Source organism: Pygocentrus nattereri, chromosome 16 (genome assembly GCF_015220715.1).
Source record: "Pygocentrus nattereri isolate fPygNat1 chromosome 16, fPygNat1.pri, whole genome shotgun sequence".
Taxonomy (NCBI): Eukaryota; Metazoa; Chordata; class Actinopteri; order Characiformes; family Serrasalmidae; genus Pygocentrus; species Pygocentrus nattereri.
In genome coordinates this window covers 36,319,499-36,331,998 of record NC_051226.1, presented here as the reverse complement: position 1 = coordinate 36,331,998, position 12,500 = coordinate 36,319,499, and the positions used below count along the sequence as shown (strand labels likewise).

The following is a 12,500-nucleotide window of genomic DNA, read 5'->3' as shown; positions in this document are numbered from 1 at the left end:
AATAGATAAATAGATAGATAGATAGATAGATAGATAGATAGATAGATAGATAGAATAATTAATAGATAGATAGATAGATAGATAGATAGATAGATAGATAGATAGAATAATTAATAGATAGATAGATAGAATAATTAATAGATAGATAGATAGATAGATAGATAGATAGATAGATAGATAGATGGAATAATTAATAGATAGATGGATGGATGGATGGATGGATGGATGGATAACTGGTTAAGTACAGGGAAGGAAAGCACTCAGTAGGCTTTCTGTGTGAGATGAGTGCAGATCTAACATGTGGAGTCAGAACAGCTCAAACTTCATCTCGTTGTGTGAGGACTGTGGTCGGCTAGGCGGCTGTAATAGAGCACAGCCTGAAAGCTGGAGCAGCTCCTAGAACACAGAAGACGGATGCTCTGCTCGTTCGTAGTCACGGGACACGCTTGGTTAAAAAGCCTCAGTGACTGATACGCCATTCACAGTGTCTATAAAGCTAAAACCCAAAACACGGCACGGGTGGCTGGAAGGACGTCCTGGCAGCGGGTGGATCTTGAGCTGTTCTGCATGTGCGGCGGTGACAGTGAATGGTGAATGAGCAGAGCTATGAAAGGGAGGGAGGCCTGGAGCAGGCCGAGAGAGGGAGTAATGAATCCTGCCCAAGAAAACGAGAGACTCGCGCCTGCTTTGTGGTTTTACCACCCAGTTAGATCTCTTCTCTTCATGTTCTCCCTCTTTCCCTCCCGCGTCTCGCTACTCATGCTTTGTTTCATCTTTCCTTTTATTTATTTTTTATTTTTCTATCTTCCTGTCTTTATAAATCAAATGATTTATTTCCCAAGACGCAAAGCGCTGTAACAAGCTGCTCTTGTGTGTGTGTGTGTGTGTGTGTGTGTGTGTGTGTGTGTGTGTGTGTGTGTGTGTGTGTGTGTGGGGCATGTTATTCTGTTTTTGCTTTTATGTGAAGACTGGCACAGTATGGATGTGAAAATAAGCGTTCAGTGTGTGTAATTATGATATTATTATCTTTCCCGTTTCTGTACTCTGCAAAAGTCAGAGAGCACCTTCATTTAGCCAACAGAAGATTTCTCCAACACCTCAGCAGCTAATTATACATCAGATTTTTCACTCTTTAGTGTGTTTATTAACCTTTATTCCAGCTTTCAGTTCCTCAAGCGAATCTGCAGAGACGCCTCCAAAGCTCAGTCTTAGAAGCTGGTTAGATTTTCTGAAGTAATCAAACCCATTCAGTGGTGCTGAGGTCTGGACTCTGGGCCAGTCAGTCCATCGTCCAGCTTCTTTGTTTGATGTGTCGTCTCCTTTTCTCAGTGAGGTTCTTCTTGATCAGCTACACGTCCTTTCAGACCCACAGCACTGAGTGGTCTTCTCCCAGTGGAAGGATGGACAGAAACGCCTGTGGATGTTTTCAGATCTGATGCAGCTTGATGTTCTCCTCTCTCTCAGAGATCAAAGCTTTAAGCGCTGTTTATCTGATGGGGGTGGTTTTGGTGTCGACCAGGTCTTCCAGGTGGTTGTTAGGATGGAATATCTAAAGTGGAGTATCTTAAATGTATACCCTGTAATTCACGGCTATTTTGACTGGAAAGTGAATAAATAAAGGGTGGTCTCGGGACATTTGGACGGTACTGTTGATGCACTTTCTGACTACAGTTCATCTGTTTCTCTGTAGAATTCGTTAGCAGCGACTAGTGATGTTCCTCTGGCGCTCACTTAGCTGTAGTACCCACTGCAAACTGCACGTTGTTCCAAAATGTCTCAGACACGTTATATTATAGATCAACGCTGGCCAAAGAAAAACAAGTATCTCCAAAATAGTAACTTGGCGGGACGAGACAAAAACACTTACCTTTCCATGGACGTTGATGTAAAGAGGCTTCATTCCAAGTGATTTTGAAGCATTTTAATTTGCCCAAGCATCATCTTCACACATCATGAAGGAGTGCTAGCGTGTTGAAAAGATGCAGAAAAATAGAAATCAACAAAAGTGGAGATACATGGTTTTTATTGGACAGCGATGATTATATTTTGACCATAATCTTAAAAAATAGCAATCGCCGGAAAAAACAGAAAAAAAATAAAACGAGCAAATAAAAGTGGCAGTTACTTAACAATGGATGCATCGGGCTACAACCACGTTCAGCTGTTAAATCCAGGGGACATTAGCTAAAGGCTGAACGTCCACACTGCCCCCTACACTAAAAGTACTCGTTTATCCCTCGTGGGGCTGGGAGAAGGAGATGGAAGGAGATATCAGGGTAGCTCTTGGTCTGGCTTGGTCTAGCAACAAACTTTTAACAAGCTTTTAATGCAAGTCAATGGAACCAGACGTCTTTCCAAGTAGTTTTAGGTCATTTCTTTTGGTCCATTCATCATGAAATGTACACACAATGTATAGAACTACGGGTAGAGATGGGGGCTTTTCTTCCGACAGCAGCGATATGTCCTGCTGAGAACATACAAAATTAGAGGTTTACGCTCTATTAAAGTTCGGTCACTTGCGGTTTAATTGAACTTGGTTAACTAATTAAGTTTGCGGTGGGATATGAACTTTGCTCCCTTCAGCTAAACCGATGAAAAACGTCACTAAGCAGAGATGTTAAGATTTACGTCTTAAACTTTCTTCTGCATCATCGCTGCTGCCTGAGTGAGCGGAGACCCAGTCAGTGCTGCATGAACGTGTAACTGCTCCAAATCACAAACGCTCTAAATACCTGAACGCACTTGAAATGATGTTGAGTTATGCGATTGTTTTTAAGGCTGGTGTTGAGAATGAGCCTCGGTGAGTGTTCAGATACGCGACTGGAAACACCAGCAAGACCCAAAGCCTATAAAACGCTGTTCAAACCAGCCCTAGAACTGAGATACGTCCTTCTTAACTGGGCCTCTGCCTTATCAGTTCTGGTAGTTGGTAATGATGCTTCACAGCAGTGTTATAACTGGAACTAATGTCTGTCACCCCAGTTTAGGTTTGGTATACCATCATCTACTTCATACTTTTTTGTGTACTTTTGAGTATTTGTGATCAAATTACTGACGTAAGCTGACCGTCAATACTCACGTATCACTTTATAAACCCATTTTACAATCCTTATACACGTGTTATGAAGTCCTTATGTAGGAAGCCTTCAAATAAAGTGTTACTGAAGACCCTTGTAATGCTCAACAATCATCCAGTGACCATTAAATGACCAATAAATTTCACTACATTTCTGCTTGCTGTAAACTGGGTGGTCCTAATCTTGGGTAATGCTTACATGAGCATTCCTCCGACCAATCAGATGGCTGACGTCTCTTGCCAAGCCCACACCAAACAGTCTCATAGTGAGAGAAGCTTAGTGAGCTAAAGTTAATCCAGCGTAACCAGAAGCTAGCAGCCTAGCCCACCTGTCGTCTGCTTATTCGTTTATCCACACACTAATACCGTTTGTTCATCCTTTCCTTCATTCATCTGTCCGTCCATCCGCGGCTTTTTTGTCCAGTTTGCATCACATGTAATGTATGAGGGGGGGAGCAGGCTAGGAGTGTGGACAGAGAGCTGTCAATCAAGCAGCTCTTTAGCCACACCCACACAGCTCCCAGAGGTCTGATCAGTGCTTTTTAAGCTGTTTTATCATATTTACATCATATTTTTCATTCAAGCTCTGCTGGATGTTCAATAACCCTCAGATTTAATGTCAAACACATTTTTGTTGAAGACTCCACTTTTGCTCATAGTCTAATGCGCAGAGAGGATGCAGAGAGAGAGCGAGAGAGAGAGAGCGAGAGAGAGAGAGCGAGAGAGCGTGAGAGTGAGAGAGTGTGTGTGTGTGTGTGTGTGTGTGTGTGTGTGTGTGTGTGTGTGTGTGTGAGTGTGTGTGTGAGTGTGTGAGTGTGTGTGTGTGTGTGTGTGTGTGTGTGTGAGTGTGTGTGTGAGTGTGTGAGAGAGCTCAGATGAGATCAGGTGTATTGATGCTGGTCTCTGACACAAACCTCAGTAAAGGACTGCTGACCGTGCAGCTTTCGTCTTCCTCAATCTAATCTAAACAACAACGACACCCTCTGCACAAAAGCACTGACCCCACCAGAGCCGGCACCGTCCATCAAATCAGTGATCAAACAATCTGCTGATTGTTTTGACTAATAACAGAGGTTTTAAAAAAAAAAAAAAAAAGGAAGAAAGAAAGAAAAAAAAAAGGGGGGGGGGGGGGCAAATGAGGACCCCCTTATAATTATATAGAGATAATTATAGAGACTCTACACTGTCAGTGTGGCTTAATGTGCTTAAAGAAAGTTGGGAGGCCAGTCACCTCTTTCTTTTAATGGATTACTTCATTTCCAGCTCAGGATCAAAAATGAACAGGGCTAAATAACATTTGATAGAAATTGACTAATATTTCTTATTTATAGTTCCATCCATCCATCCATCCATTTTCTAAGCCGCTTCTCCGTCAGGGTCGCGGGGGGGTGCTGGAGCCTATCCCAGCAGTCTTCGGGCGGAAGGCAGGATTTATAGTTTTTTCAGCAAATTTAAATTGAGAAAACTAAAAAGCTTAAAACCGTTGCAAAACAAAGCCTGAAAACCATTCACAGTGTTGCACAACTGTATGCAAAAGTTTGGGCACCCCTGGTCAAATTCCCTGTCGTGTTGATTACGTTATATTAAAGAAGTGTGAACACACATCGTCACATTTTAACGCACACTAAACTGTTCGTTTGCTAAATGTAACATGAAGGGGAAAAATAATAAAACGAAATGTGTGCAAAGGTTATGGCACATTTTATATTTTATGTTTTATCTTTTTCCGATTAAAACTTAGTACATAAATAGAAATTGTGCAGTAAAATGTGCAAAAATGGCCATGTTTTGATTTGTTCCCAGTAGAGGACGTGTTAACTTACTTTCACTTAAAAAGCAGTTTGGCTGCGGGGGTTTAATGCCTGAACACGTCCAGCCGGCTCCACTTCTCACTGTAAGCGAGAGCAGGAGGAGAATTTAAATATACATCATCATCAACATGTAAATTGCCACATAATTATTGCTGATTCACTGAGATGGTAAAATTGAATCAGTGAGTCTTTTTAATGGAATTAGACTTTCATTGATTAAAGCATGGCAGCTCCAAGCGCTACACAGAGCCCTGAAACTGTACCGAAATTTTTGTGGCAGTTTTAGTCTCAAACTGGATGCATTCTGTTGTGTGGTATGTGGGTGAAATCCATTATTTTCCCCCCAAAAAATCATTTTATAAATACATGATGTGTATCAAATGATTCAATACCCCTTTTATGTGAAACAGTTTTCAGTGCATCCATATAAAATTCATTTTAGCTTCTTTTTGCCCAAGATCTAAAAATGTCGGGTGGTGCTAACATCTAGTCATATGTTGATAAAGTAAACAATCAAAAAAAGGTAGTTTAGTTATAAAACCCTAAAAAAATAGTTTGGCATGAATTAATGTTGAAAGCTTTAAAATGTAATAGGAAAAAAAAATAAATGCACAATATGGCAACTTTATAAGTGCTCAACTCACTGAAAAACATTTGTCTGCAAGTTTTAACTTTCTCAGTAGTCAGACCAAAAACAAAGAAGTTTCATTTGACATGTTTTTATGAAAAACAGGCAAAGGTTCTGCATCATAAAGAGGAACCCAAGCGACCTTCATGGTGCAATGCCAAGGTCAGTAGCCCCTTCACAAATTTAAATAATGTGATTTTTCAGTTGTGGTTAGAACGGTTGAGTTTACCATATCAAGTGGAATGACCTCAGGATTATTATCATTTTCTTTTTTTTCATGATAAAATGTAAATATAAACTACGTTTCAAGGACAAACGTTTCTAAGTAAATACCGGCTTAAATTTAAATTAGTCTGAAAAGTCAGGTGACACAACCAGTAAGTGCAACCAGACCGGCACCGTTTTAATAACTGAGACAGGGAATTAAAGCTTTAATAACACCCACTATATTCAAGATATTAAATGCACATAGAGATACATGCAAATAAAATGCACAACATGCCTTTCTAAATAAGAAGGTGTGCATGTAACAGTGCAAACTGCTTTTCTTTTTCTTCTTTTAATTCTGTCCTGATTTCCTGCATTTGATGGGGGTCCAGATGGCGGCCACCAGAACCGGCAGGAAAGCGGGGCACAAGCTCCGAGCGGGGACAAAGCCCAACGAGGATGGCGGGGAGAGGAACACCGCGAGTAAGAGGGGGACAGCACGTGAGTCCCGAGCCCCGCCTCCTGCCTGCAGTGAGGCCACATTAATAGGTTCACGTTCCAGCTTGTTGCTCCGCCTCCTCGTCACCGCCTCCTGCTCACAGCTCGTCCACCCGGATCAAACGTGAGGTAGAGTGGAGCGGTCTCACTGCAGAACGGGGGGGGGGGGGCTGCAGAACTTGGGACTCTCTCATTACCTTCAGGCCTCTCGTGGCCGGCACCGTTGACGTCCTTCTTCCATCGCTTGTTTCCCTCACATCCCTTGGCAGAGCTTGAGCTGTGCGCTCCGTCCCCCACCCATTCACGGCTCTCTCCTTACCGAGAGTCTCTCACTTACTGAGGTGCGGGTGAACACAACAAATATATATATATATACAGAAATCGCATATTCCTCTTTACTTACTACAATTTGAGCAGCTAGCGGCCACAAATCAGCAGGAGTGCTGGAAACGTGCTGTTGAGACTCTTCAACCACCAATTTTTTGGTGAATTTTTGAAAATGTGAATGGAAAAAGACAGAAGTTTGAAAAAACAGCCAGATATCGCAAAAAGAGTCTTCCGCTAGGACGAGGTGGAAAAGTTAGAATAAGGCCAAAAACAAAGTGTGAAAGAGTGAAGAGAAAGCGTTTCTTGAATTGACCATGCCATCAAGCTGCGAATGAGAAATTGAAATAATTGGTCCTGTAGACAGTCCCGTTGTGGCGCGTAGCTTTCGGAAGGTTGCTTTCGACTCTCCCGAAGTGCCAAGCTCCAAAACTCAATTGAAAAATGGCTCCCACAATTGTCTGGTACGTCGCCGGGGTGGCACAGCTTTCAGATTTCAGCCCTCATTATTTGGGCTGTCGCTGAGCTTCAAACAGTGCAGCCTCAAAAAGACCAGAAATGGCTGTAAAGGTGATTTTACTTCAGTAAAACCTGAGGAAAGCTTTCTTGCTTCTTTACGTAACTAGCGAAAACACAATTTAATTCGCTTTGTTTCTGCCAAAATTTTGCTCATGCGCACATTATTTGGGAAACATTTGAATGGAGACAAAGCCAGAGTGTCAACAAAGAGGTTAGACGGATATTGAGGTCAGTGCTTAAACTCTCTGGGTCAGATATCTGTGTGAAAGCGCCGTGATGTGCCGCTTACAGTCCGCGTTACTGTTCTGAAACCTTTTTTTTTTTGGTGCAGTGGAATAAAAGTTATTAACTCCTCTAATAGGAGCTACAGTATGCTCTGTCCATCTGTTTTGGAGCTCCCTCAGCTGAGTTAGAAGTGTTTTTATTGGGTTTAAATGCTGCTTTTAATGATCATGAACTCTCAGTTTGACTGAGAACCTCTGAACTTCACGTCACGTCCCCCTGGATTAATCAGAATATTTCTGGGTGATGTTCAAGCTCTAAGCTTCTTTGTTGCATCTCGTCGTAAAATCTCATTAGCTCTGTCATTCTCTCTTCATCTGGGGTCGAGCAGAGGAGGATGGGTTCCTCCCTTGAGCCTGGTTTCCTCTCATACATTGCGATTATAGAATATGAATGCATCCTATTGTAGATTATAGAGGTTTTTCCTCGTGACTGTCGCCTCTGGCTAGCTCATGGGGGGTGAGGGGGTAGGAGTGGGTGTTTAGACCCAGATTCAGTTTCCTTACATCTATACATGGGTAGATACATCAATCCATCCTTTTCATTTTCTCTTATTTTTTTATTTCCTGCTTCCTAAACTGCTTTTCTGTAAAGCTGCTCTGAGACAAAACTCTTGTAAAAAGCACTATACAAATAAATGTTGTTGTCGTTTGTTCATTGTGTCAGTTGTGCAGGATTGTTTGATATGAATAAAGCTGCAGCCTGTCTGGTTCATCTCAGCACGGCTTCTTTTACCCCTCATTGGTCACTAGCAGCTCAACACAGAGTCCCAAAATCTTTCACAGAGAGAGTCAACAGTGTCCAGTTTAAATGATGAGAGAAAAAATATTTTAGGATTATAATAATCAGAAATATCAGAGTGGGTTTCCATTCTCCTAGTGGAATGGCCACTAGGGGCCGCTGTCTCTTCACTGAACTTTCATTTTCTCTTTTGTCTCCTTTTAAAGCAGGTTTAACTGCAGCCTTCGTAGATTGATCGTTAATTTCAAACACATTGTGATCATATATTGCGCTTTTGCATCCAGGCAGACTTTGCACGTTTTGCATATTCATGACCCTCAGCCTTGGCAGTATATTAGAAAAGCCGCGTTATTTTCCAGGGTGTTCCAGTTTGGACATCATCGTTCTCGCTACTAAACAGCTGTGGTATTTGTTGCTAGAAGATTCAGCTGCAGGAATATTTTAAAACATGTGTCTTCCTCACTTAAATCTAAGATGTTTTTCTGTGTACTACATTAATGTTTTATCACAAGACTGCTTTAAAAGTCCTGCATTTTAAGATGACTTGCGAAGTCCTTGCAGCTTTATAATGCGGTATACCAGCCTAATATTTCAGAATTAGGAATATTAATACAGTTATGAAGCTGAACGCTGCTCTCCGCACACAGCAGTGACTCCAACCTGAACTGCTCAGTGCAGAAGCTGAACAGAGACACATAAGAGCAGCGTCTCTGACAGTGTAGCACAAGCTACATGACTGGGATTTTGTTAGAAAGCATTTTGCGGTGGAAAGCATCCCTGCCGCCTCTTCCTGATTGCTAAATGAACTCTCACTGGTGTGTTCAGCCTGTATGCTTCTGATACTGCGGGCCTGATGTCTCAATTATGGCAGGTGCATTTTTCTTAGCCTTTTAAAACAAGGTGTAAGTTTTGTGTTTGTAATATAAAGTAAAATCACTTCAGAGAAATATTTGACTGGTAAGTGCAAAACACATCTTAAGTAAGTACATACCTGCCCAAAGCTATGTTGACTGAGTTTGTTGTGGTAACCAGTAAATTTTTTGTACAATATGTTTAGACTGCATGTGCATATAACATTGTTAACATTAGCCATATTTACATGCAGCCTAGTAATCCATTAATAATCTGACTAATAGCTCAATTGGAATGGAATGTGTCCATGTACACACTTCAACCTGATTGAACAAGGTGGGTAATCCTGTAAATAATCCATTAAATAGAAGAATAATATCTGTGTGAACGCCTGTATCTGATTACCTTCCCTATCGGAAAGTTTAAGTCCGTTCTGCATGTGCGTCGCGTCATAGTGAGAGTTTATGTTGTTCAACACGGCGGAGCAGAATCTGGTCTGCAGAGGAGAAGTTAATGCTTTGATCTTTAAAAGACGGCGGTGGGACGGACGTCCAACTTATGCGTCTCAGAACACGACGTCTTCCTCTCGGCCTTCTTTAATAAGGACACGTGAAGCACGTTTTCCTGAGTCTGACGTCATTTTAAAGTAATTAAAAACACAATCACTGCTCACTGCTGCTCATCTCACTCACTGACTGGACTCACGTGATGTTCGCTGTCATGGTAACGTTTACTCTAGTGGTTCTCTATGCATGTGCGTCATTTTGGATTGGATTACTTGTAGTGAGCATGTAAACAAAGATTTATCAGATTTTTGAGTAGAGTGTGCATAAACACCTCAGTCTTAATTGATAATCGGAGTGTATTCAGTCCATTGTTGTTTGTTTTCCTAAGATGAATAACTGAACAGTAAGCTTAGAGAGTAGGGGGCTAACTGACCTCCAATCTCTCTCTCTCTCTCCAGGAGAATCCATACCTGTGCAGTGACGAATGCGATGCGTCAAATCCAGACCTGGCCCATCCTCCCCAGCTGATGCAGGATCGCGAGCGTGGTGGCCTTATAACCTACTGGCAGACGGTCACGTGGAGCCGTTATCCCGAGCCACTGCTTGCCAACATCACTTTGTCGTGGAACAAGAGCCTGGAGCTGACCGACGACATCCAGATCACATTTGAGTACGGCCGGCCCACCGTCATGGTACTGGAGAAGTCCCTGAACTACGGCCGCACGTGGCAGCCCTACCAGTACTACGCCGACGACTGCATGGAGGCGTTCACCATGCCGCCCAGACGTGTGCAGGACCTGATGGCAGCCAATGTCACACGGGTCATCTGCACCGAGCTGTACTCCCGCTGGGTGGGCTCCAAGAACGACAAGGTGGTCCGCTTCGAGGTGCGGCCACGTTTTGCTATCTTCGCTGGGCCCAGGTTGGTCAACATGGACGGCTTGTACACACGCATGGAGAGCATGAAGGGCTTGCGTGACTTCTTCACCTTCACCGACCTGCGGCTTCGGCTGTTGAGGCCCGCGCTCGGCGGGACGTACGTGCAGAGGGACAACCTGCTCAAGTACTTCTACGCCATCTCCAATATTGAGGTGCCAGCAAGGTAAGAATAGCAACACTGACCCTGTGTCTTGACTCAGGCTCGAGCCCCTATATACAAACACTAATCACTATATGTTTGAACATCTAGTGCACTGATCAACACTTGGGCACCTACCTTCCTGCAGAATTTACCTCCAACCCCAAATCAACCCCACCTGATCTGATCATTGCCTTCAGATGTCCTTCTCTGATTTGGGTTAGGTCCTGCAGGAAGGTAGATCTTCAGAGGAGGGCTTGTGACCATTGATCTAGCACCTGGATTTTTAAAAGATAGAATTGTCTCAAACCGAAATGTTCAGGTACATTTTTCTTTCATCAAGGTACAAACAATGTAAATGTACCCTCAACAGTACAACAGTGATTTTAAGGTTGAGAACCTTAAATTAGTTTTTCCCAGGTGAAAAGTTCGTATTTGTACCTTTTCATAACCAAATGTTTTAAAACAGAACAGTCGAATAAAAGCTTGGAGGCGAGGCGGGTGTGTAGAGTCAATACAGCTTAGAAAATATTTCAGTGGATTATGGTTCAGTTATGTTCCCTGACTAAAGGTACTGAGATATACCTTGGAGGCTACCACCCCAGTGACGAGAGGGGCAATGCCCCAGTGACAATTTAGTATGTTTATTTCTGACAGTGTACTATGGGTTCCCCATTTGTCTTGACGCCTCTCAAGGTTTCATCGTCTTGCATTCTTTTGTAGCTTTTCAGTTTCAATTTTTTTGTATACCACTTTTTCCCAACATTCATTGTCCCAAAGCAGAATAATGTGGTTGTAGGCCCTTAATAAGCATCACCAGTGAGAAGGAAAACTCTAAGAATGTGAAGAAGAAACACTGAAAGGAACCAAGACTCAGCAGGGTAAACTCCCTGAGAGCATGAGTAAGAAAACACAGAAGAACCAAGACTCTAAAGAGGAGCGCATCATCCTCAGGGCCACTCCGATAGTATAGATAGGATACAACTAGGACCAGTTTGCAGGGAAGATTAAACGGAGGCACTGGGATCAGAGGAGAGATCCGGGAGACACCCCAATGACCGACGAGTGTTTGCCAGCCAGTAAATTTTTAGAAAGGTGATGTTAAAGTGTGTAAATATCTGGAGAAGAAACCATGGAGCATTTCCTTCTGCTGGTTTCCCTCGGTTTGCTCATTGTGGGTCTGGACCGGGATCTCTGTAAAGCTGCTTTGGGACTTTGTCTTGAATTGCTTCACAAACCGTGATCTGAACTGAGCCTAATTGTATCAGTGCATAGAAATCAAACTCATTCTGGAGCTTCTCTAGACTGGCAAATCATCAGTTTAGAGAACAGTAGGACAGAAAGGGCTTGAGAACATTGCACTATCGCTAGGATTAAGTTAGTCTTGCGTGGCCGATAACCATGAGAAATTCTGTGCTATTGGGTGGGAACAAAATTCAAAACTAGTCCAACGCCTCATGAAGGCTGAGCTCAAGGAGGGGGCGAAGGAGCAGGTACAGCAGATGTAAAGCAAGTTAGCATGGCTAAAAAACTCCAGTTAAGCACATAGAAGAGAAAATAGCATCTCTTACAAAAGGAAAACAGTTCTGTTTGCTAACGATAGCGCTTTGTTAGCTAGACTGTTTTGCTTGATGTGCACCCTGGACGTATAAAGAGCAGCGACTAGAGAAACGGGGGGCTGGACCCTTCTTACCCACACCGAAGGTTTAACGTGAGGCATACACTCCGCGATTTTAGCCCATTCTTAAGCATGATTTGGTCGTAGGCGACTCGCTTTCAGGATTGAGCCTAATTTCAGTCTCTTCGAGGAAGCGAAGCCCAATTAACTGCCTAAACGAGCTCAGGGTCAGAAGTCAGATTAATGATGATCAAACCTTTTCGTACAGCCTGAGCAGATCAGTGGCGAACGGTGATTATTAAAGCTATGCCTTCAAAAATACCGCTACAGTAATGCTAATTGCTCATGCCTCTAAGGGAT

The 12,500-nt window shown here is 42.8% G+C and overlaps 1 protein-coding gene across 1 annotated transcript in view; it reads left to right on the top strand.

The window, feature by feature from the left end:
- The window catches only part of LOC108412025 (netrin-G2), a 124,515-nt gene that overhangs the window by 32,876 nt on the left and 79,139 nt on the right, over nucleotides 1-12,500 (top strand). The window contains exon 3 of the mRNA XM_017683874.2: nucleotides 9,903-10,546. Within this exon, the coding sequence (XP_017539363.1) occupies nucleotides 9,903-10,546 (644 nt within the window). The remainder of the gene's footprint in view (nucleotides 1-9,902; nucleotides 10,547-12,500) is intronic.